We start from the raw sequence: 26,102 nt of genomic DNA, 5'->3' as shown, positions 1-26,102 counted from the left end.
CACCAACGCACCCCCACTCACCTCTGTTGAATAATTCTACTGTATCCTCACATGGGCTTGTTTATAATCTGTAATTCCAATTTGGGGAGTGGCAGAAAAACTCAGGAGAATGTCCAAAGCAGCTGACTTGGTCATTTCCATTCTCACACACAGCCCATGGATAATTAGTCCAGTGCATGTCTGAAAGCAGCTGTAGTGTGAAGCACGGCCATCGTGACAACGAGAAAAGTGATCTATAAATGCAGTCCTTTTACTATTTCCTACATGTGCACTGAGTGTAGGACTGGATATACAGGACGGCTCCAAGATTTGTTTTCTGTGAACATACAAATACTTTTGGATTTAAACACAAAGGAGGAGCTTTTAGGTTGCCACAGATCTTCCCTCACTGTTTCAGATCTCCTTACAGAGCTGGATAACACTTTCTGTAAAACCTACAGGCTCATATTTCAACCACAGCCTTGTGTCATCCACAACCTCATATTTCACTGCTGCCCAGCTCAGGTCAGTCCAGCGCTTCATCTCTTCTCAGAAACCTCAATCTCTGACCATGTGATCCAATGGAGGTCCATTAACCTCCTGTCTAATGGCTCTGTCTGTCTGGACGGGCTAACGAGTGGAAATCAGAGCAGTTAAAAGGCTCAGTCAAAGCTAGCTCGTGCCAGATGGGAGACTAAATGCTGGTCAGCAAGTTTCAAGCTGTAACCAAAACCTGCAAAGTGCTGCAAAGCCTTAAACAACCCTGGTCTTTATTTAGAAGAATGACATCATGAAAGCTATAGTCTAGTTTAACTAAAGGTAAAGGCAAAAGTAGAAATCATGTAACACTGCAGCTTGTCTATGGCCTGAGGCCTCCAAGACATTAAAACCGGACCTGTCAACGTTTTACTTATGAAATGTTACAGATTGCAATTTTTTGAATATATTCCATGAAACAGGACAAGTGCTTGTGCATATAGCTTCAAGACAATAAGGTACTGACAGACAGAGAATATCTATGAAGGAACTTTTCATTAATCTGAGCAGCAATGATGTTTCTAATCTCACCATAACAACATTTACAGACATTAGGTCTAAGCTAAATCTACAACAGCTCAGCAGAGACATGCTCATATAGATGAAACATTGAGAAATCCAGCAGAGAAGCAGTGTGATCATTCATGTGAGTTGACGGAAACATAGGCTAATGGATCACTGATGTGTATATATGATTTTCTGACATGAGTAATGCGTGTAGTGTGTTAATGTTTACTACCAGTCCACATGTTTGTTTTTTTCCTGATTTAATTTGTATTCTCATGTCAACACAAACTGCCTGCTGATTAGAAAGCTCTACAATGAGTCTGCACATGAATCAACCACAGGCTACATAACTGCAACTGAGATGCATTAAATGACTGCTGGCAGACAAAGCTATCAGATCTATTGACTAATACGTAATGTTATTAGTTCTCCTGTCAGTGGAATGCAGAGATAGATGTTGATGGCACTGAAGGCAATGTGGGCATTTCCATTCACAGCTGATGAGCTGCTTATTGCTCATTGCCTGCGCTGATGCTGCTGATTGATTCTGGCAGCAGCAAGCTTTCTATAGCCTCCGGGTGCTGTTGTCTGTCAGAGGATGTGTAAGTAAAACACATAGCACTCACAGAACTTGTGGTGAACATGCATGTTAGACATGACCTGCGGATAAAATCTGAAGGATTCGCCACGGAGTTTACCCAGAGTTTGCTTTTCACACATGCACAACACAGCGGGAGGTTCTCCGCACGGACGCGTTCACAACAGCAACAAATCCTCCGCATTGTTCAGGCGAGAGGGGGAGCAGTCGCAGAGGCCGGAAGCGACGTATTAACTCCGCTGTGGAGATAACGTGATTGTCTTCACAGCACCCCCGACACAGGCATCAGATCTTATCACCACTAAATTAGGGCGGCTGTGGCTCAGGGGTTAGAGCGGTCGTCCTCTAAGCAGAAGGTCAGCGGTTTGATCCCAGTCTTCCCCATTCTGAATGCTGAAGTGTCCTTGGGCAAGATACTGAACCCCAAATTACCCCCAGTTATTGCACATAGATGCACTGTATGAATGTGTGTTTGAATGGGTGAATGTAAAACTGTACTGTAATGCACTTTGAGTGGTCATCAAGACTAGAAAAGTGTTAATACAGACCATTTACCACAAACTCTCATGACGTCTTTGTCGGTGCCTTCTACACGTATGACACGGCTATTTCCCCGGGGTATATTAGTTTATCTTTCTTTTTATTTTCATCCGTCGCGCATTAGAAGCGTCGTTAACCCTCCACTCACTCCCTGTGAATCTGGAGGGGGATGCCCTGCTGTGTTCTCACATGGAACTCATATCCACATTTCCGTCCTCACAGGCACCTCTTTCAGAGCAAATACAGAGTTCATGTCTGAAAACAACTCCAGTCACACCGGGAGCCAGGACAATGCAGCAGGATTTGCCATTATCGAGCTGTACGCAGATTTTCTCTGGTTTTTCTGTCCTTCGAAGCTGGTTCACTTTTAACCAACCAACCAAATTTTAGATAACACATCAGAACCCATCAACGGCCCAACCACTGACCAATCAGATCTCGAGAAACCTGATCTACATGGCCATGACAGCGACACAAGAGATTTAGGATACAGTTGAGTGAGACATAATAAATGTTAGCAGATATTTTCATAGTTGAGTGGAATCGTTTTACTGTTCCAGACTTTCCATGTGTCAACTCTGGATTTAAAACAGAGCTTCTCACAAACAGAGGAATAGTTTATTACTATATATCAATACATCACATCTCTTCTAGCTTGATTTGATTCCTGACAATGTGCAGATGCTTTTAGTTTAATTCTATCAGTGCACCTCAGAGCAGCATGAGGAGGAATAACAACTAAAACCTCTGATGTCTTTTATGAAAAACTCGAATGAACACCATGCAGTTGTTGTATGGCTCTGCCAACCCTTGCAGTTACAGTCTGCATCCTATTTTTTTCTAGCCTCACATGAGATCACTGTGACCTTTAACTCCTGAAATCTAATCAGACGGAAGAGACGAAAAACATAAAGCCTTGGGCCACTGGCTGTAGCCGACGTGAGGGAATACGAATTATCCACACACTTTTCAATATTGCCTATGATTATAACTGAACATTTTAGTCAGACTGAGCTTATCACATATTAACTATACTTTAACTTCTTAAATCTGTATCCCCTACACATAATACTTTCTTCATCATTAGACAAAAGAGCAGGAATACTCAGTGATAAAAGGTGATCTTATTGTTAACATTTCACTTTGTTGAATGTCACTTTGTCTGTCACTATAATTGAATTGATCTGCAGGTAAGATTGTTTCTTCTCCCATCATATCAAGAACTTTATTCAAGGCTCTGAAGATGTTGCTTGTAATCAATGACTCTGCCTCGTCCACTCACTAGTAGCCATTGACCAGCTCCATAGTACAGGTTATCATAACGGCCGACGTTAGGTTCTGTTAAACCAGAAATGGAATTATTATTGTACAGGCCTAAGTTCATGCTGCTCTCATTGATTAAAAACTCAAACTGTTTCTGCTAGAGTTCAGCTTTACGCACATGTGAACAAGGTGGGAGCTGCAGAAAGAAAGGGACCAATAACCAGGACAACCAATGGACCAATTCATTCTGAGGTGGAGAGGGTCAGAGTCGCCAGGGTGCAGTGACCTGCTATTTTTCTCAAGTAAAGTAGAACACACCTTTATTCACCAGCTTTTCAGTGTCAGAGAAATCCACCTTAAAGTAGACACTGACAGAACAAAGACGCCGTAAGTCTGGTCAGCTGCGTTGGGTCTGTGCTGGTTAAGCTCGTAGGCTAATCGCTGTAAACAGATTATGCATGTGAATATGCAGATTCTGTCGGCGAGGGACAGGATTTTGGGGCCGAAAGCCTTCTGGTTTCCCTTTCTAGTTTGACCAATCATGTTTGAGCCGGCTTTGGTTGCCCACAGGTAAACAGTCCTTGCGGAGAGCAAAAGAGTTGGACAACTGTTGCTCTAACAAATTATGTTATTTATAGAAGATGTAGATTCGTAGATGATTCATAAGCTGTTTTTATTTAAACATATTAAACAGATATTCTCATTGACAGAAATGTGTTGGCTTTTGGCTTTTTAATTTTTAATAGAGATGAGCCAAAATGTCTTCTGGACCTAAAATACCATTAAAAAGTATCACTGTTTGTGTGATAAAAGAAACTACTCAAAATGTAAACAGTGAACTGAGAACGGAAGACGGATATCTGCTGTCTACACTGGAAGCCCCAAATTATTGTCCGTGCCCCCAGAGGCTAATTCGTCATTAGACGATAGCCAATGGGCTCTTAGCTGGTTAGCTAGATTGTACTACTAGAGATATTGTGTCTGAAATCACTCTCCCCTTCACTCCTGAAAGATGGAAAGACATACACTACCGTTCCAAAGTTTGGGGTCACCCAGACAATTTCGTGTTTTCCATGAAAACTCACACTTTTATTTATCACATGAGTTGCAAAATGAATAGAAAATATAGTCAAGACATTGACAAGGTTAGAAATAATGATTTTTATTTGAAATATTAATTTTGTTCTTCAAACTTTGCTTTCGTCAAAGAATGCTCCATTTGCAGCAATTACAGCATTGCAGACCTTTGGCATTCTAGCTGTTAATTTGTTGAGGTAATCTGTAGAAATTTCACCCCACGCTTCCTGAAGCACCTCCCACAAGTTGGATTGGCTTGATGGGCACTTCTTGCGTACCATATGGTCAAGCTGCTCCCACAACAGCTCAATGGGGTTGAGATCTGGTGACTGCGCTGGCCACTCCATTACAGACAGCATACCAGCTGCCTGCTTCTTCCCTAAATAGTTCTTGCATAATTTGGAGGTGTGCTTTGGGTCATTGTCCTGTTGTAGGAGGAAATTGGCTCCAATCAAGCGCTGTCCACAGGGTATGGCATGGCGTTGCAAAATGGAGTGATAGCCTTCCTTATTTAAAATCCCTTTTACCTTGTACAAATCTCCCACTTTACCAGCACCAAAGCAGCCCCAGACCATCACATTACCTCCACCATGCTTGACAGATGGCGTCAGGCACTCTTCCAGCATCTTTTCACCTGTTCTGCGTCTCACAAATGTTCTTCTGTGTGATCCAAACACCTCAAACTTTGATTCATCTGTCCATAACACTTTTTTCCAATCTTCCTCTGTCCAATGTCTGTGTTCTTTTGCCCATATCAATCTTTTCTTTTTATTGGCCAGTCTCAGATATGGCTTTTTCTTTGCCACTCTGCCTAGAAGGCCAGCATCCCGGAGTCGCCTCTTCACTGTAGACGTTGACACTGGCGTTTTGCGGTTACCATTTAAAGAAGCTGCCAGTTGAGGACCTGTGAGGCGTCTATTTCTCAAACTAGAGACTCTAATATACTTGTCTTCTTGCTGAGTTGTGCACCGGGGCCTCCCACTTCTCTTTCTACTCTGGTTAGAGCCCGTTTGTGCTGTTCTCTGAAGGGAGTAGTACACACCGTTGTAGGACATTTTCAGTTTCTTCGCAATTTCTCGCATGGAATAGCCTTCATTTCTAAGAACAAGAATAGACTGGCGAGTTTCACATGAAAGTTCTCTTTTTCTGGCCATTTTGAGAGTATAATCGAACCCACAAATGTGATGCTCCAGATACTCAACTAGCTCAAAGGAAGGCCAGTTTTATAGCTTCTCTCACCAGCAAAACAGTTTTCAGCTGTGCTAACATAATTGCACAAGGGTTTTCAAGGGCTTTCTAATCATCCATTAGTCTTCTAAGGCGATTAGCAAACACAATGTACCATTAGAACACTGGAGTGATAGTTGCTGGAAATGGGCCTCTATACACCTATGTAGATATTTCATTAAAAACCAGACGTTTCCACCTAGAATAGTCATTTACCACATTAACAATGTATAGAGTGTATTTCTGATTAATTTAATGTTATCTTCATTGAAAAAAACAGTGCTTTTCTTTGAAAAATAAGGACATTTCTAAGTGACCCCAAACTTTTGAACGGTAGTGTATATAAAATAATAAATATAGTCACTTTACTATTTACAAATGACAACGACATGGATAGAAATCCTCATTTTGTAGATTTGTTTATTGTGTTACATTTGGCAAATTAATTACACTCAAAATAATACCACACAATACTACAGAATCATACAAAATACTAACATTTTGTGCAGATAGAGGATAATTTCCATGATTAAATAGTTCATCATCATAGTACGCCAATGTAAATGTAAAATGTGCCTTATTTTCATATTACCCGCTATAGGTTCACATCTGCATTGAAGCTATTGCTTGGTTTTATTAGAAAAGAGTTTTAAATCATTCAATTATGAAACACAACACAAAGGAACTGCCTTCTCACAGTGCAATGATAAAGCCTTAGTCAGCTTTGTGCCGCTGATGAACTATAAACTGTGACACTTTGCATATAAGGAAAGATGAAGCCACCTACAGAAACTCAAACCTTCTCGACCAAAAACGTGACCTCATAGAATACAAAGCAAACACTTTGTTACTGTCCACTGGGAAACCTGTCCGTCTGCAGATGAGCTGTGTCACTGGGCAGAGAACCTCTTGTATTTTCTGGGAGTGTTGGGAAATCAAATGGTTGAAATGCCGCTCTGTGACATCCAGTCCAGAAGACAAATAACAATGTATCTCCAGACATGAATATGTATGTGGTCCTTTCTGCAGAGAGAGCTGCCCATCACCCAGACAGAAACCACACCACAGCAAAACGTCACGTCACATCACTGTCACTGTACCTCACCAGCTGCTCTCGCTTCTGACAACACAGCATGTCTGACAACTCAGGCCAGTGACAGTGATCTAAAATCTCCCTGCAATCTTTCCTCTGACCATTCAGTGAGGCTTTCCAGCCATGCAGACCCTGTCTGTTGGCCTTGCATCAGTAACAAGGTCACTTTACTCATCCCACTGAGTCATGACAAATGTCCTCAGGCAAGATGACCGCTGCTTCCACCTGATTCTTTGCCCATGTGTATAAAAGCAAAAAGGTAACAGTGACAGGGACAGGGATGTTGGTCCATCCATCAACCAAGCGACACAACAGGACTGGTAAACAAATGTCTATGGTATTATAACTCATGTTCTCCAGAAGATAAATAATCATCTTTTCACTAACCCCTTCCCCTATTGCCAACAGAAACTCTTGTGCTACAATTTCTACATGTACTCAAGAGTTAAGATTGTAGATTCAAATTAGTCATTAAACATTCTCTATGATTCCTGCAACTTTCCTAAACAGCACCTCTCAATTTTACTGTCATAAACATTTAGCTCTACTTGTTCAGTTTTGTGTCATAAAACATTTTTCACAGATTTCTTTTTATGATTAATCTAGTGTCATCCTATGTGAAATGCAGCATCATATGTTCTATATAATCAGCGTCAGCTTGATGCAACAAGGTCAGGGATGTTGACACTAAGCGACATTACCAAAGCTTTTGCTGCATTGCCATCAAGTACACTGTACACATACACTAACCATGTCCTGTATGTGCAATGAGTAAAACCATGCCGATACGTGTCAGTAGCTTCAGTTAATGATTCAACATCAGAAAGGGGGCAAAATGGGATCTCACTGACTGTAGGATTGTTGTCAGCAGATCTGCAGACGCCTCGTCGATGGGAAACCTCAGAGGAGAATGGTCAGCTTGTTGGGAGCTGACAGAAAGGCTACAGTAACTCAAAAAAACACTCTTAACATCTGTGGGGAGCGGAACGAAAGAATTGGATGTTGTGCAAAAGCTGAGACAACGTCAGGTTCCTCTCCTGTCAGCCAGTGACAGGAATCTGAGGGTGCAGTGACACAGACTCACCAGCACTGGCTCTGGTGAATGTGGATTTCTGCTGAGGCCGCAGATGGTCGGCTCAGAATCTGGCACCAGTAACATGAATCCATTGAGCCAATCTGCCGTGTATTAACAGTCCAGGCTGCTGCCAGTGAGGAATGGTTTTTTTTGGCAAACTTTGTGCCCACTGATACAGTCCAGTTATTCCTCCTTTAATAACCACAGGTAAAAGGGGGGGTGGGACCATTTGCATCACGGTATATCTACCGTCCTCTAAAGGCGACCTCCAGGATGATAAATCACCACACAACAAAAGAAAAGTAATCTCAGAGGGGTTTTACATGACAGTGAGTTGATTGTACTTCAGTGGACTCCTGATCTGAATCTAGAGGAACCAATGTGATGAGATAGAGAGGGAGACTGGCAGCATGACAAATCTGCAACATGGACCAGGAATGTTTAAAGCATCTTGTGTATAGTGACATGCTGGTGTATAAATGTGTTTACTTTTGGCACCCACAACTATGTTGAGTTTTGGCTGAGGTAAGCTTGGTTCTCTCACTGGGTCTGCTTAAAGCTTTGACCCATCGTTAGAGCTCATTCAGCTATCAGAGGTCCATATCGATGAAATATAGCATTGTCACCAGATACTGTCCATTGCTGGGGAAACGAACCAAAGACAGACACAGGTTCAGCCAAGCATCGGATTTGGTTGGAGAGCTGCTCCACTTAAACAGAAGAATATTGTGTGTGGCATAAAGAAAATGTGCAGGTAACAAAATCCATGAACTCCAAAAACAGAATATCCACAACTAAAACTCAAGAAGCAAGAACCCGACGCAAAGGGGAAATTCTGAGGAATAACTAGAGACAAAAAGCAGGAATCGACCTTTGTAGAAACTGATAACAAACCGACACAGAAGACAGGGTAGCACAGAGACTAAATACACGAGCAAGGCAGGGATTACTGAGCACAGGTGAAACACATCATGGCAGGGCGGACAATTACAGAGGAGGGACACTGGACAAAGACAGGAAGTACAACAAGAGATAATGAGGAAGAACATTGAAGGAAGGAAAAGAGAACAAGAAAAGAAGCTTCAAAGTAAAAAAGGAGCTAAGCAGGCAAAGTAAAAAATCCATCACAGTTCCTAAACAAGTCTGAATAAGTTCAAGTCCACAAGGTCCAAAACGTCTCTTTAAACATTCTTAACAGATTCCTATTTGGGATTAATGTTTTCCCCCAGTTTTTATATTTTCAGCCGAAGGAGCAGAAGCACGCATTCAGTTCAATTCTATTTGTATAACGCCAAATCATAATATACATTATCTCAAGGCACTTCTACTACTACTACGACTGTCAAAATGCATTGTTCAACTGAGAAATATGCAGAAACCTATGGGTTACAAACCTGAAGTTAATATTGAAGTTAATAGACATTAGAATGAACATAAGATAAACTTCAGGAAGGAAGAACATGCAGATCATGACCATGTTTTTTTAGAGCTGCTCTGAGACACAGTTGAACATGAATCCATCATGTGCTGCAATCTCTGACAGTGTCTCATGCAGGGAAGTGTTGAGATGTGAATGTTGTCTGTATTTATATAGGTCTTGATAGTCTCTACTCTTGATGACCACTCAAAGCACTTTGCAGTACAGTTTTGCCATCCAACCATTCTTACAGTGTATGTATGTGCAGCATAGCATGGGCATCACACACTATTGACACACTGCTGGCACAGACGTCAGGGGCAATTTGCCTCCAGCACATTTCCATTGTTAACCTTTCAGATTACACAAATATGTGGCCGAGTTGTGTCGTACAACAACCAAGTTGGCTCAAATGGAGGCTAAGGCCCTGACGACACCAACCACAGACACCTACCATAGACTTTACAGATAAGATGGATCAATCTGATCAGACAGCCAGCAGCTCACTCTCAGTCCTGCGGCTCCTGCTGTTGTAAACCTGCCAGAATGTTCTCTGAGAGTCACGCGCACCCGAAACTGTGCTTCACCAGTAGGACAACAAAACTTCTTCCCTCCCTGCAGTAGTCGTCTCCAGAGTTGTTCCTGAGCGCAGTAATTGGAATGTGTGTCCCATTTAGGGCAAACTCATCTCACTGGTGATGGGAATGAAGTCATTGGCCTTTTTGTATCACTTTACCAAAACCTGCAGACTAATTTAGGTGAAAACAGGTTTGAATCAATGCCCACTGCTAACTCAGTTACCACCAACTGGGAGGACATAAACTACTTGGGTTAGCTAAATTCATTTTATATTTTAATAGGTTGTAGAGATACTGATTATTTTGTTTGATATGGCAGCCACAACAGTCCCTAGGATTCAATCAAGCTGCACAAAAGTACACACACTTATAGATAGATAACAGATATCAATACCATAGATATGCCTGTTTTTCTGCCGTCAAGATCCATTCATTATTCCTTGGTGAAAATATGAAAAAACTCCCTATCTGTAGAAGAAGTAATAAAAGAGATCCTTAATCCACCTGCACCAAAATGTGACGTGTTCTTTCTTGGCCCGTGTACCGTCCTTCCACCAAGTAGGCTATCAGGGACATCTGTTCAGTAGTTTTTATGGCATCCTGCTGACAAACTAACAGACAGGGGTGAAAACATAACCTCCTTGGCAGAGGTAAAAAGAGCTGATTTAGGTACTTCTAATTTTATTCATGAGAAAACGAACTGTTCTGCCAGAACCCTGCAGACAACCTGAAACATCTCCATTTAGAATTGATCATGGAGGCCTGCTGTGTGTGTGTGTGTGACGTTCCTGCCTAAGAACAGCAGAGATGTGTGAGAAAGACAAACCCACTCATTTCTGAGAATCAGTAACCATGCAACTCCGCATACTTAATATTTCCTCTTAATTAACTCAGGCTCAATTAGCGTCGTAATGAATGAGGTTTGGATTGAACTATTCAAGTTAACACATATGGTGTCCAGTCCAGAGCTCGGAGTGTTAACATGAAGGCTTTTTACATGACCCTGTCTAACGTAATGAAAGCAGAGAAGCCCTTCCCTCCAAACACTGTCAGGAAGATAGTGTGTTCAGACTGCTGAGGTTGTGTTCCTGATAACAGTGTCTGACCTTCAAGTCGACTTTCACTCAGAAACACAATGTACCCGAGAGTATGAGGAAGAAAGGTATTCCTATGGGAAATTAGTCCCATTGTTAGGTGCATCGTGTTCTTGTGTGTGATGACGGTGCAAAAAGATGTGATGGTGATGAATGCACATTTTTCCCCACTGGAGGAATGAATGACTAAATGAATGAGGACCAGCCAATCAAAGAGTGAAGAAAGTGAGAGGACAGAGATGGAAGCCTTGTTGTGAAGAGTGAAGAAAGTTATTGGAGGGGATAGAGTGTGTCCGAGCAGTGGAGGGGTGACTGATGGGCTGTCACTTGACCAGTAATCAGATCAAATCTGTATGAAGCGTCTTGTCGTTAAAAAGTTTGCCGATAATCCCTCATTGCAAAGTAAAACTAACACTTACTAGTTTCAGTTGTGCCACAGTTTTGACACAGACAAATACAAGACACTTATTTTGTATAGACAATAATCTTGAGAACATCACTTATGCATTCATACTAGTGCAGTGGACGCTCTTAACGTGGAATGGATTGTTTGCTTGGCCTGTGGTAATCCTGGTTGCAGTTTTCTTTCTGAAACTGTAAAAGTGCAGTAATTGAGCCACGGAAAGTAAAGGCCCTCTGTAGGACTTAGTCCACAGAACCCTGACGCTGCGTCACTGCTGCTGCACAAAGAGCTGTTCACCTGTTTATCCCAAGTTCAGTGAAGCTCGACTCAGTACGCAGGACCCTGAACTGAATATTCAGTTGTCATTGACATTGTTGTGAGCACGCTGTTGTCATGATCAACAACGTCACTTAAGATGATGAGTCCCAGCTACCACTGCTACTGTCTGTTTACTTAAAGTAAATTCATATTGAACATATCGTGTGTCCAAATTGCAACAAATTCAACACTGCACTTCCTTGGGCCCTGAACAATCCACCAAGTGTGCTGAGTGTCAAGCAGATAAAATGAACCCTTCTCGAAAAACGTGTTCCACATCCACAGACAGACAGACAGACAGACAGACAGACAGACAGACAGACAGACAGAAACATAATAGGGATTTAAGTTGTGGGCCAGACAACCAAAACAAGGAGCTGAAAGAGGTTCAAAAAGCTCTGCAGAGCTGGAAAGAACGGTTGATCATCTCTGTGGTTAAATCCAATGACACCTCTCACATCACACATTCGTTTGATCCATTTTCACATAAAATGTTAATGATTACTTTAATTCAATTGCAATGACTTGGGCCTTTGACAAGTTAAAATTGCTGGTGAAAAACATGGCGAATGAACTTAATTTTTTGTGTGTGTGTGTGTGTCATGAGATGAGACTCTCTGGTCTGCTCCTGCTGGTGGTGAGAGTTTCTATCATCAGAGCAATAATGTCGGTTCCATTTCACCTCGGAGCTCTGCCCTCGAAATGACATCACACCCGAATAAGCCAAATTCAATTCCAGTTGCACAGGAACAATGTTTACGTTAGCCAGCTAGCCATTGTTAGCAAAAACTATTCATAATAGCGCATTATGCTGCATTTCACACATACTAACACTGTAGTAAAAGGTCCACAGACAGTAACTGGACAGTACTATGTGTACGACAATTACAGCTTACACTACTGTTGATATACGGTTGATATATATATTTCTTGGATTTCGAAGTCGGGGGTGGTGAGGTTCCTCCGACCTTCCAAGTCCGAATTCCGACTTGAGGGAACTTTCCAGTTGCAACTTCCGACTCAGGGGAAATTCCAAGCTCTGAGGTTTAATTGAACGCGGCATAACAATGTCTCCCCATCCCTGTTTATAATAAGATACAAAATCAGATAAGGCATCATGGTCCAATCAGTAATCCATAAAGACAGGCTTAGACAACACAGTCCTATCAGATCTGGGCACTTTCCATTTCTCACGGAAACTTGTGCAGCTCCAAGTGAAGCTAACAAACAGTTCATAACCCGAGTCAACAATGACGCACATCAGAAACTCCACAAACTGTCTGTATTTACTCAAGACAATGTCACACTATCATGAAGATGAAGTGCTGATCCGATACAGCTGACTGACAATATAAAGTGTCACTCTCTATCTTGATGGGAGACAGTGTACGCCATATTGCTGGATTACAATACAAATAGATGCTCTGTATTTCTATAGCGCTTTTCTTGTCTTGACGACCGCTCGAAGCGCTTTACAGAACAGTTTTTCCATTCACCCATTCACGCACATACTCATACAGTGCCACACTTTCTCTATCACACAATGTCGGCACAATTGCCAGGGTCAATTTGTGGTTCAGTGTCTTGCTCAAGAACACGTCGGCACTTGGACGAGTCGGGGATCAAGCCACCGTCCTTCTTGTTAGTGGATGACTCGCTTCCTGGGTCACAGCAGCCCACAATAACACTTTATTCTGGAAAAGTAATGAAATAAGGGGCTGGGGAAAAGGTCACATTTACTTTCCTGCTTTAGGAAGCAATACGAGACATGACTTGATAAAATGAATATACTAATAATACAGCCTCCATTTCTCTGGAGAGCAACTTAAACTTTCATAATCAGTCATAACCTCATGCTCCAGTTGAAGGAATATGAGGGATGTGATAAGCAGAGTCACATCAATTATTTAAAAGCAAAGAACAACTAATCACAGTTCGCAGTATACATAAATCCTTTGAGTGACACTTGCACACAACAACTTCAGGCTTTGAGAGAAGATTTAATGGCTCCATCAACTGTAAGGTCTTTTCAGTGCTTTATATGAGGGTATTTTACCTTGAAGCTACTTCATCCTTAGGCTGGAGATATACTTTGTTTTGAGCCACGCATTTGTGCAGACAAGCATCATCGGCGTATTTGTTCACATACTTTCTTTGTAGTACAAGTGTGCTACGCATGTCACTGGAGTATTCCACTTGAGGGCACTCCACAAAACTCTGTATAGAACATGATGGCGCTAGAGTACAATATATGGTTACTCCTGGTATTCATAGTGGAAGGCAAAGAAAGAGTTTCATTGTACAGAGATATAAGACAATTAACACTTTGAACTTGAGATCACAGCAAAAAAAAACCATTATGGAGGCAGCATAGTAGAGAGACCCTTAAATCAACAATGTTATGACAATGGTAGTAGTATCTGACCCTACTGTTCATGTGCATATTGCAACTTGGGGATGTGTAGCATTAGCTTCTGAGAACGTGCACGCCCAGTGCACCAAATGGACACAGGATATGTAAGGCAGCTGAGTGGTTAAAGAAAGTACATCTTCAGGGAAACAAAATATAGTTTGTATCATGGAACAGCAGGAATTTAACAGATGTAGTCTAACGTGTCCATTATCACAGGTTCTTCTGTTCTGCTCCTGTTTTGTGGATGACTTCCTGGAGCTGCAGTATGAACTCTGCTCTGGAGCTGGAAATAAATCAGGGGTCCAGAGTGTCTTTTGTGATCATTTCACAGCTGACCACGTCCAATCAAGAACAAACCAGCAAACACAACTACAGTGACCACCATTCTACTGCATCTGTACGGAGCAGGACCCTCAAAGAATAGTCCTTACTCTGACAAACAAGACAACCTCTCTATCCAACACAGCACTTGCAATATTCATTGGGAAATAAAAACTGTGTGTATAGGACCACCAGTCAGAAACTGCTCCAAACGTTTGGGTACTTTGTCCCAAAATAAGTTTTTTTCTCCACAGATGAAATTCATGCACAAGGTTTCACTTGAGACAAAGCAACACCATGATTGGATTGACATGTTTCCCTTCTGGCTGTTATGAAGTAGACGATTGGCTTATTGGTAGAGAGGTGAGATATGTGGCATACAGCTGCCATGGTTGCCATTACTGACTTTCTACTCAGGATATTTTAAAGGTAGCCTGTGTCTATGGGCTTTGCAAGACTGTAATAAACATAACAGATCATCTCATTTTGACCAATTCACTGGCGTACCTGTCTTTCAATAACAGACCTGCCTGCGCTCCCCTTGGCCGTGCTTTAACTGTTCATGACAGCAGACTTGAGCCGGGGAGACACATACCGTGAGTCACAGAAAAGTTGGCTTGTAGCAGTCATTGGTCATTCATGTGTTTTTGGTGGCTTTGACAAGAGGGCCACTGGGAGGGGTTGTACTGTATGTATCAGTTGCAGTTCAAAGTGTAGGCTGCTCTTGCTAGATTTTCCAGGATTACCTATATCCTAGCTTTAAGTGGCTTGTCCTCCCGTTATGTCTCTGAGGCTATTTCAGGAGCCACTGCTGAGGGTGGTAATCTGAGGGTAGGAACAAACGACGGATATGGTCATTCAGGTTGGAGTGTGGACTTGTTGATATGGCTCTAATATGAAAGATAAACAATCTGTCAATCTGCACTAAAGCAACAGCTATGCCATACCAGTATGTGTTAAAGGTTCAGTGTGTAGAATTTAGGGACATCTAGTGGTGAAGTTGCATGTAGCAGCAGAATACCCCTCACCTCACCCTCCCCTTCCAAACATGACAGAGAACCTGTGGTAGTCTTCAGTTGTCGTAAAAACTCAAAAGGTGTTTAGTTTGTCCAGTTTGGACTACTGTAAAAGAACATGGCAGCCTCCATAGAGAGGACCCACTCCCGTGGTAAATATAAATTATTTAAATATAAAGGGCCCATTCTAGATTAAAGAAAACAACAATTGGTACAATTTAGATGAAACACACTGGTGAAAACATCCCCAGGATTATTTTATATTCAATTTCTGCTCAAAGATCCCTCTCACCTAAATCTTACACACTGAACCTTTTTGAAATGCAGATGTGTGAATCTCAGACCTCTCTCTCTCTCTCTCTCTCTCTCTCTCTCTCTCTCTTTCTCACACACAAACACACACACACACACACACACTTTCTCTGCACGTGCTCCCACCTCACTCAGCTGCCTCTGCTGTTGAACACTGGTGGTGCTCGTTCTCTGGGCACCTTGGCAACACTGCATTGATACTACCCTGTATTAAGTGGTCAAATCATAATCTGCAGACCCTCTGCTTTTCTACCTCTGTGCTTCCTCCTGTTGACTCACTCACATGCAATCACTGCATTGGGTCCCATACATGACCAACACCCACCCCCCCCCACCATATATATATTTCTCCACCTAGTGAGGCTTTTTTTCTGACACCGGGCTCTCCATGCATGCTGGCGCCGCAGATCCGTGAGTGGAATCACTAAAAAGATCTCTCTCTCTCTCTCTCTCTCTCTCTCTCTCTCTCTCTCTCTCTCTCTCTCTCTCTCTCTCTCTCTCTCTCACACACACACACACACACACACACATCTGATCCTCTGTGTCTGTCTATCTCTGTCTTGTTAATTCTCAGCGCTGCGCCGGTTGTGACACCGCGGGGAAGTGCTCGGTGCATACGGATTGGCTTTGACACATTGCGGATCTCTCCATGGTGCTGAAACGGGAGCGGGGAGGGAGGAGGAGGAGGAGGAGGAGGAGGAGGCATCTTTTTTAGAAAGCTTCAGGAGCGGCGCTGCACCAAGAGGTGTCTGGTCTGAAGAGTCACACTCATCTGCAAACCTCTTTGTATTTGTTTGGTTGGACTGTCACGTGGAAGCAGTGTGTGTGTGTGTGTGTGTGTGTGTGTGTGTGTGTGTGTGTGTGTGTGTGTTTTCAAGGTAACTTACCATGTTGACTTCAGACACCATATCAATGCTGGCGATGTCTATGCTCATGCCCACATCCACGGGGGCGCCTGTGGAAAATATGACCGCAGATCATTCTGTTAAAGCATCACCGAGCATTGCATGTTGTTGGAGCAGCAGCAGACAAGACACCGGCGGCTTTTACCTCCAAAGTCAGGCCGCAGTCGGATGTCATAGCCCTTCAGCAGCTTGTCCACGGTGGCCTTCACAAAGGACATGTTGCTGGGTTCATTGGCGCTGAGGACACAACCAGCATTTCAGCCCAGAGTTCATGAAATCTTACAGGGGCCTATAAAGTACATGACACATAATGAAAATAAGACATAGTGATACTGATCAGAGCTCACCTCTGCGCCCCGCACACCACAGTCACCAGGAGGGACAGGCAGCAGATCCCTAAACCTCCGCGGTCCAGAGGAGTCCACATAACTACTAACTCTGATCCCGCCCGCGACTTTCACACAAGATTTCAGACGCAATTTCAGCCTGCAAAATTATTCCAAGAGCAACGCATGCGCGTCCTTTCACCAACATCCAAGCGACGGTTATCGCCTCAAAACAAATTTGGATTAAAATATAGCCACGCAAAAGGAAAACACATAAAACTCAGCCCGCAGGTTTAGGTCTCCACTGCACACACGAGTCTCCCAGCGCTCAACATGTCAATGCACAGCCCTCCTCCTCCTCTTCCTTCTCCTCCTCTTCCTCCTCCAGCAGCACCGCTCTCAGCTTATTCCAGCAGACGCAGTGTCCGGAGCAGGTCTGCGTCAAGATGCTCTCTCCCCGCCGGTCAACTTGAAGAGATTTAAATGTGGAGCAGCAACCGCGGCTCTCCGGTCACCTTTAGTGAGCTGGAGGAGGAAGAGAGAGAGAGAGAGGGGGAGAGCGAGAGAGAGAGAGAGAGAGAGAGAGAGAGAGAGAGAGAGAGAGAGAGAGAGAGAGAGAGAGAGAGAGAGAGAGAGAGAGACGTCTAACACAATGTCAGAGGAGCTGCGGCTCTGACGGTCTCGCTCCACGGGCTGATAACCAACTTCTTTCAAATCTCCAGAGACCCGACTGAAGTGAGGAGACAGGAGATCAGATGAGCTGCATGATGGGAACTGCAATGGCTCCTGCTCCGCCGGCAGGCCGTGAAGGGAATGGACAAGTATTCTGCGATTGGACCCGTCATCGCGTCAGATGCAGTCATAGAAACACTTCTCAGAATTTTGGCCATTGCTTTTCATACAGTCAGATTTTGTTCACACCTGCCTGCTAATACAACAACTGTCGAACGTCTGCCTCACATCTCTGTTCCTAATGGAAAAGTTGTGAACATGGGTCTGAAGATTGTGTTGATTGCTTCACACGCCTCTGAAGTAGTCCAGAAAATAACAGCAGTTATATAATAATTTAAACTTATATATAAACCACACACGTGAACAGTAGTAAAGCAAAATCAGTTAAACTTTTTGAAAAACTTTGACTGTAAAGTCTTCATTGCAGATAAATCAGAAAGAGTGAGCTCTATAACTTCATTCTGCTCCATAGACTGTAAAAGCCCCTTTACAGTACAGTGGAGGCCTGTTGTAATTATTCCTTGTCCTTATAGCAGCTAATGCCAAGGGATCATTCTAAAGTAACTCTGGAGCATTAACACAGGCCAGGCAAACAGTCCATTCCAAACAGGCAGGTTTAGAACGGGCACTGCAGGTAGGATAAAATGATTCCTTTGTCCTTCATTCACTCTAGGAACTGTTACTGTAACCATAAGTAGACCTGTATATGACCCTGGACCTCTGTACCAGCTAATGTCCTGGATAAGACGGACTTTAGACATTAGTGTAACTAACTGTCTCCTTCTGGAGCTTAGAACCACATTTCCTGGGCTTCATCTGTGGATGGAGTTTGCTCAGTTGTCATTACTATCCATCCATCATCCATCATCCATCATCCATCATCCATCCATCATCCATCATCCATCATCCATCCATCATCCATCCATCATCCATCATCCATCCATCATCCATCATCCATCATCCATCATCCATCATCCATCATCCATCATCCATCATCCATCATCCATCATCCATCCATCATCCATCATCCATCCATCATCCATCATCCATCATCCATCCATCATCCATCATCCATCATCCATCATCCATCCATCATCCATCCATCATCCATCATCCATCATCCATCATCCATCCATCATCCATCCATCATCCATCATCCATCATCCATCATCCATCCATCATCCATCCATCATCCATCATCCATCATCCATCATCCATCATCCATCATCCATCCATCATCCATCATCCATCATCCATCATCCATCATCCATCATCCATCCATCATCCATCATCCATCCATCATCCATCATCCATCATCCATCATCCATCATCCATCATCCATCATCCATCATCCATCCATCATCCATCATCCATCATCCATCATCCATCATCCAGTCAAGCTAACTACATGTGTTTGGACTGTGGGAGGAAGCTACATTACCTTCAGAGAAAGCCCTCACAGACTGACACTAGCCTGAGTATCAGTCTAATTATATGCTGGTAGTACAGAACATGGTTGGAACACCTGACTTCACTCTCTGATGTCAGATGTGAACTTGTCCATTAACAACTGGTGACACCTCGTCAATGATCTGTGACCTTTCCCCAGTGCATGCTGGGACTGGTTTTCTTGTCCACAGGCAAATTATGTTTTGGCTACAACCACAGCAGGGGCCATCTAACATGGCAGCAATGACCTTTTGCTGTTGGGCTCCTACTGACACACATGTGCCCTCTGAGTATTGTGTGTCTGTGACTTCCAGCTTCCCATCAGGCAGACTGTACATGGCAGTGTAGAATGTCCAGAGAGCCATAAAGAAACCTCCTATAGTGGATTAACACCACATGAGCCCAGGTTTTCTGTGTGTTTAGGATTGAGTAGGTTATCAGAAGTAGTTTGAAGTCTGATCTGACAGTGACATGGTTCCAGTAACGCTGTTTACCCCTGAAACTCCAAAAGTGTTTTGTGGACTCAAACACTTCACTCATCCCTCCATCGGCATAGGGGTGAGTAGACAATGAGGGAATTTTCTCTTCAAGAAACAGAAAAAAGGAAAGCAAAGAGCTCCAAGTATACATATTTACTCTTATTAGAACTTTTATTTTCATCACTGATGTGATCAGTTACACAAGCTATTCATGTAATCAGCTAACTACAGGCATTGCAACTGAAGCGCTGAGGAGAGTGAACATGACTGTTCCCTGATTCATCCTGATTAGGTATTGGAGGATTTACATATGTCTGATATTTGCATCTGCTTTTGAATAAACATGTCATTAGCTCTGCCCAGTGGGTTTGTGGGAATGGTATGAACACTCTATGCAATTTGAAGTGACTGATTTGATAAAATGCTTTGCTTTGTATGTGAACAGGATTATATATTTTCCTGTCTGGCAGTGCTCTGCTGCTGCTGAACGATGATCATGTGCATTGATTCATCGAGGGCGGCTGTGGCTGAGGGGTAGAGCGGTCGTCCTCCAACCTGAAGGTCGGCAGTTCGATCCCCAGTCTTCCCCATCTGCATGCTGAAGTGTCCTTGGGCAAGATGCTGAACCCTGAATTGCCCCTCATAGAACAACAAAGTGCTGCTAATAGATGCACTGTATGAATGTGTGTGTGAATGGGTGAATGTAAAACTGTACTGTAAAGAGCTTTGAGTGGTCCTCAAGACTAGAAAAAGCGCTATATAAATACAAAACCATTTACCATTTACCATTGTTTGTTACAATGGCTCTCAACACTGTAACAAGTGTAAAAAAAAAACTATACAAGGATAAATGATAGAGTCATTGTTCTGTTCACATAAATTATTTGCAATAATTACAAGAAAATGTGTCATTTAAAATATACTGCGATATACTGTCACATTCCTATATAGCTGTTCAACATGGCTTTAAATCCAAAGCCTTTCAAGTAAATGTCATCATTATATATGTAAAGATGATCCTAAAAACAACATGGTACAAAGTTAAGTTAAGATATGTTTTTCAAAAGATTGACAAACAATTCTCAAAACCCATAAAATATGCACAACTCCTAAACGTTTTTTTTAAATATCACAAATTGATTAGAGTAAATATGTCAACTGAGAGTTTAAGAAGAAGAAACAGAGAGTACAGCACAACAGCCATCTGTCGCACAACATGAACATCACATTGACCATCAGAAGGTCAAAGGAGTGGGTAAAACTTACTCAGCTGTGTATATAACTGAGCTGAGGTAGTGTGGTGCTGGTCGAGCTTGCAGCTCAATTTGACTCAGCATTGGAGACGTCAACCTGTGGGTTGTAGGTCCTAAACGATCTTAGCTGGTAGAGCAATTGGCTGGTTAATTCAGATAAATGTAAGTAGTTGCGCAGCCTCATGTAGTCAGCATCCAATAAATGTCTTGACAAGTGGTGTTCAGACACAAGACATTGAGCACGAACACCAGGAGGAAGCCCGTGCCTTAATTCGTCATTGTGAGTGAGCAAAAAATGTCAAAACTAATGATCTTTGATTCTTAACCCAAATATCACATCAATCCATCTGGTACCTGCCGAGACATGGTGGGGAGCATTAAGAGCTCACTAACATCAGTAATAAAATCATGAATTCAAAGGATGTAGTCAGCCACACCAGTCACAGACACAGAGATTTACTAAATATGCTAAAACCAGAAGTGCTTTCATCACCATTCGACCTGCACTCTTGGGGAACCAACTGGAGCACGCTGGAGTGGACCTTCACCTCACATCCTGGATTTTGGACTGTCTTACCAATCGACCCCAGTATGTGAGGATCGGGGACTGTGTCAGACTCGGCTGTCTCCACTACATCACAGATGAGGACGACAGGGAATACAGAGCCCTGACGCAGGACTTTGTGGACTTTCTCCAGATCAATGCGGAGACAACCAAAGAACTGGTGGTAGATTTCCACAGGCAGACACCAGGGAATGGACATTGAGATAGTGAGTTCTTATAAGTATCTGGGTGGTCACCTCTACAATAAACTGGACTGGACTGATCGTGCCAGTGCACCTCCTGGGCTCCTGAAGACCTTTTCTGACTCTGTTGTGCCAACGGCCATCTTCTTTGGAGTGGTTTGCTGGGGCAGCAGCCTTTCAACTGCTCACAGGAAGATACTCAATAGACGGATTAGGAGGGCCAGCTCGGTCCATACCCCCTTGACCCAGTGGAGGTGGTGGGACCGAGGAGGATGATGGAGAAGCTGTCTTCTCTGATGGACAACCAGTCCCACCCCCTGCAGGACACCATCACAGCACTGGGCAGCTCCTTCAGCAATGGACTGATCCACCCTAAGTGTCTGAAGGAGACGTATGGCAGGTTGTTCGTTCCTGCAGCAGTAAGACTGTAAAACCAGCTCTGCTCCCAGTAAAACCATTCACCACCATTATGGACTGACACTTTAACTCTTTTCCAACTCTCTGAACTGTACAAGATTCATTTAAAATGGCGTATGTGCAATCCATTTTACTGTACATATTCTGACACTGTACATGTTCGGTTTACAGGCAGGCAGAGAGTCAGACAGGCAGATAGGTAGGCTGGCAGGCAGACGAGCAGGCAGGTAGACAGGCAAGCAGGCAGACAGGTAGGCTGGCAGACAGGTAGGTAGGTAGGCAGGCAGACAGGCAGGCAGGCAGGCAGGCAGGCAGGCAGGCAGGCAGGCAAGCAGACAGACAGACAGACAGGCAGAGAGTCAGACAGGCAGGCTGGCAGGCAGACAGGCAGACAGGCAGGCAAGCAGGCAGACAGGTAGGCTGGCAGACAGGTAGGTAGGTAGGCAGGCAGGCAGGCAGGCAGGCAGGCAGGCAGGCAGACAGGCAGGCAGGCAGAGGATCAGACAGGCAGGCAGGCAGACAGGCAGGCAGGCAGGCAGGCAGGCAGAGGATCAGACAGGCAGGCAGACAGGCAGGCAGGCAGGCAGAGGATCAGACAGGCAGACAGACAGGCAGGCAGGCAGACAGACAGGCAGAGGATCAGACAGGCAGGCAGGCAGGCAGAGGATCAGACAGGCAGGCAGGCAGGCAGGCAGGCAGGCAGGCAGGCAGGCAGAGGATCAGACAGGCAGGCAGACAAACAGGCAGAGAGTCAGACAGACAGGCAGGGGATCAGACAGGCAGGCGGACAGGCAGACAGAGAGTCAGACAGACAGGCAGAGGATCAGTCAGGCAGGGGATCAGACAGGCAGGCAGACAGCAATGCAAATTTAACCTCTTTAGAGGATGTAAGAATGCTGGGTGGTTAAACCATGCTGTTCTTCTGCAGTCTATGCTCTGGGGCCATCTAGGGGTATAAAGAGTTTCCTACACGTTGCTGCTGTCAAACTGAATTTCATTTCAGTTCTGCATGATTTTTGTGGATATACTGTATTTGATCTGTCTGCTTACCAAATACAAACGACTATACCGTGACAATCATCGACATTACATTAGATACCATCAGTTCACCTCTCACTGAGCATCATCACAGACTGTACAAAGACATCGACCTTAATAAAGGGAAAGGAATATACTGTGATATTTATTACTTGAGATGTGTCAAACCTATGCATTTCTATCTGTAGAGTGTATTTATCACATGTTAAACTCACTGACTTCTGGTTTGTAGAGCAAAGGCTCATGTTTTATTTTAAAATAATCAACTTTTAGTTTATTATTTAGGTTAGACTTGAAGATACTATGTAACAGCCTTTGTGCCTGTTCATACCTCAGCTTATATTTTGTTGCAATCTCAGATACCAACAGGCCTATTTCTCAGTGTGAGAAAAGTGCAGGTAATAATATTAATCATGGCTTTGCTCTCCTCCAGCGTCCCAGTAAGTCATGAACACCACCAGGAGCCTGGATCTGACACAGATAAATGGAATTCAGCCATCATTTATCTTATCATTTACTACTGTGCTTTTCCTATTGTGACATGTGAAACTGCCCCCTGTGGAAAAAGCTGAAGCTATTACTCACAAACACATTACCACAGGTTCACATCGCACCATGACGTTTAGCATTTGTTTCACTTTTCTTTTTGCAAGCTAATAATACATTTACAACTTCTTAAAGACCTAATGTTGAGCAGCCGGAGATTTATTCCGAAAAAGCACTTTCTCCAGTTTTGTAATTAGGGCCCGAGCACCGACGGTGGTAATAATTTTTCTTATTATTATTATAGTTTCCTCCCTGAAGAGACGCAGGCTGAAAACCAGACGATCACATTCACCTTCCAAACCAAACTAAACCAAACTAGACCAAACGTCCTGAGTGAGTCCAGCTACAGGAGAGAAGAGTCAAACTACAACCTGCGGACGCTCCACACACTGACCGTGAGTTTAACAAACACCTCGACTCAGAGTGGAAGTAAACCTCAGTGAAGTTCGTGGAGCTGTGACTGACTGACTGTGTTCAGCTTCACCTGGAGACTCGATGGCTTCCAGATCAGAAGAAGATCACTGCTGTCCCGTCTGCCAAGATGTCTTCAGAGATCCTGTTCTTCTGTCATGTAGCCACAGCTTCTGTAAAGACTGTGTGAAGAGATGGTGGAAAGACAAAGAAGTAAAAGAGCGTCCAGTTTATAAGAGAAGAAAATCAATGTCAGAACCACCTGTTAACCTGGTGTTAAAGAACCTGTGTGAGACCTTCTTACAGGAGAGAGATCAGAGCTCTTCACATGCTCTCTGCAGTCTGCACTCAGAGAAACTCAGACTCTTCTGTCTGGACCATCAGCAGCCAGTGTGTCTCGTCTGCAGAGATTCAGAAAAACACACCGAGCACAGAATCAGACCCATCGATGAAGCTGCACAACAACACAAGAAGCAGCTTCAGGAAACTCTGGAGCCCTTGAAGAAGAAGTTACAGTGTTTTGAACGTGTTAAAGTAGAGTTTGAACAAACAGCAGAACACATTAAGGTCCAGGCCGGACTCACGGAGACGGAGATCAAGGAGCAGTTTAAAAAGCTTCATCAGTTTCTGGAAGAGGAAGAGGAGGCCAGGATGGCTGCACTGAGGGAGGAAGAGGAGCAGAAGAGTCGGATGATGAAGGCGAAGATTGAGGCTCTGAGCAGAGACATAACGGCTCTTTCAGACACAATCAGAACCACAGAGGACGAGCTGAGAGCTGAAGACGTCTCGTTCCTGCTCAACTACAAGGCTGCAGTGGAACGAGTCCAGCAGCGCCCCCTGCTGGATGACCACAGCTGGCCTCAGGAGCTCTGATAGACGAGGCCAAACATCTGGGCAACCTGAGCTTCAACATCTGGAACAAGATGAAGGACATGGTCTCCTACAGTCCTGTGGTTCTGGACCCAAACTCTGCTCATCCAGTACTCGTCCTGTCTGAAGATCTGACCAGTTTGAGACGAGGAGAGAGACAAAAGCTTCCTGACAATCCAGAGAGGTTTGATCATTACACCTTAGTCCTGGGATCTGAGGGTCTTAACTCAGGGACTCACAGCTGGGACGTCCTGGTTGGAAACAGTACACACTGGTCACTGGGTGTGTCAGCAGAGTCTGTCCAGAGGAAGGGAGACAAACTGTCTGGATTATGGGGAATATGGTTCTATGAAGGTAAATACTCAGCATGGTCCCCAACAACATCATCTTATCTCTCTGTGCAGAAGATCCAGAGGATCAGAGTGAAACTGGACTGGAACAGAGGAGAACTGTCGTTCTCTGATCCTGATACTAACACACACATTCACACCTTCACACACACTTTCACTCAGAAGATGTTTCCATACTTTAGCATTAGAGGTCACTTGAAGCTGTTACCTGTGAATGTCTCTGTGACGCTGGATCAGAGCAGTTAGAGATAAAGATTTTATTTATAAGAGAAATCTGCTGAATTTAAATGTTAAACTCGTTATTCTAAAGCTTTGTTTATTTCTCCTTTTACTTCTCACTCCTTTTTATTTCTACTGTCGACTTTTCCACGTTTGTAAAAAGATTTCATTATTTTCTGATCTTTATCTTTGGTTTGTTTTTTACTTTCATGGAAAATGTTTTCTGTCATTTAGATTTTGTGTGGATCCATGAAGTCGAGCAAACTGATGAAGATCCACATAAAAACATATTCATCAATAACAGCTGATCATTGTTCACATTCAACAAACTTTATTAAAACTCACACATGAGACATGATTCATGTTTAATCACATAAAGTCTGTTCACATATGAAATAATCCAACATATATGAACATTTGTCTGTTTGATGTGATGAAGCCAAAATGATTCTGTCTGTAAAAGTGTTTATTCAACAGCAGCCTAGTGATGTGATTTTAATATTGTGATAAAAATAATAAAAACTATGAAACAGAAACAGAGTTGAAATGTAAATATAACATTATCTGTCATTAAGTGGGATTGAACACTCAG

At 43.4% G+C, this 26,102-nt stretch overlaps 1 protein-coding gene and 1 pseudogene across 1 annotated transcript in view; one reads left to right on the top strand and one right to left on the bottom strand.

Annotated features, from left to right (window-relative positions):
- gabrb1 (gamma-aminobutyric acid type A receptor subunit beta1) overlaps nt 1-17,756 on the bottom strand; it is a 50,202-nt gene extending 32,446 nt beyond the window's left edge. Inside the window, exons 1-3 of the mRNA XM_034575465.1 lie at nt 17,021-17,756; nt 16,819-16,910; nt 16,656-16,723 (exon numbers count right to left, since the gene is read on the bottom strand). Of these exons, the coding sequence (XP_034431356.1) occupies nt 16,656-16,723; nt 16,819-16,910; nt 17,021-17,100 (240 nt within the window). The 5' untranslated portion in view covers nt 17,101-17,756. The remainder of the gene's footprint in view (nt 1-16,655; nt 16,724-16,818; nt 16,911-17,020) is intronic.
- A 6,232-nt stretch (nt 17,757-23,988) lies between these two features.
- LOC117755936 lies at nt 23,989-25,537 on the top strand (annotated as a pseudogene).
- The last annotated feature ends 565 nt before the right edge of the window (nt 25,538-26,102 follow it).

This window comes from Hippoglossus hippoglossus, chromosome 22 (genome assembly GCF_009819705.1).
Source record: "Hippoglossus hippoglossus isolate fHipHip1 chromosome 22, fHipHip1.pri, whole genome shotgun sequence".
Classification (NCBI taxonomy): domain Eukaryota; kingdom Metazoa; phylum Chordata; class Actinopteri; order Pleuronectiformes; family Pleuronectidae; genus Hippoglossus; species Hippoglossus hippoglossus.
The sequence above is the reverse complement of the archived record's forward strand: the minus strand, read 5'-3'. Positions and strand labels throughout refer to the sequence as shown.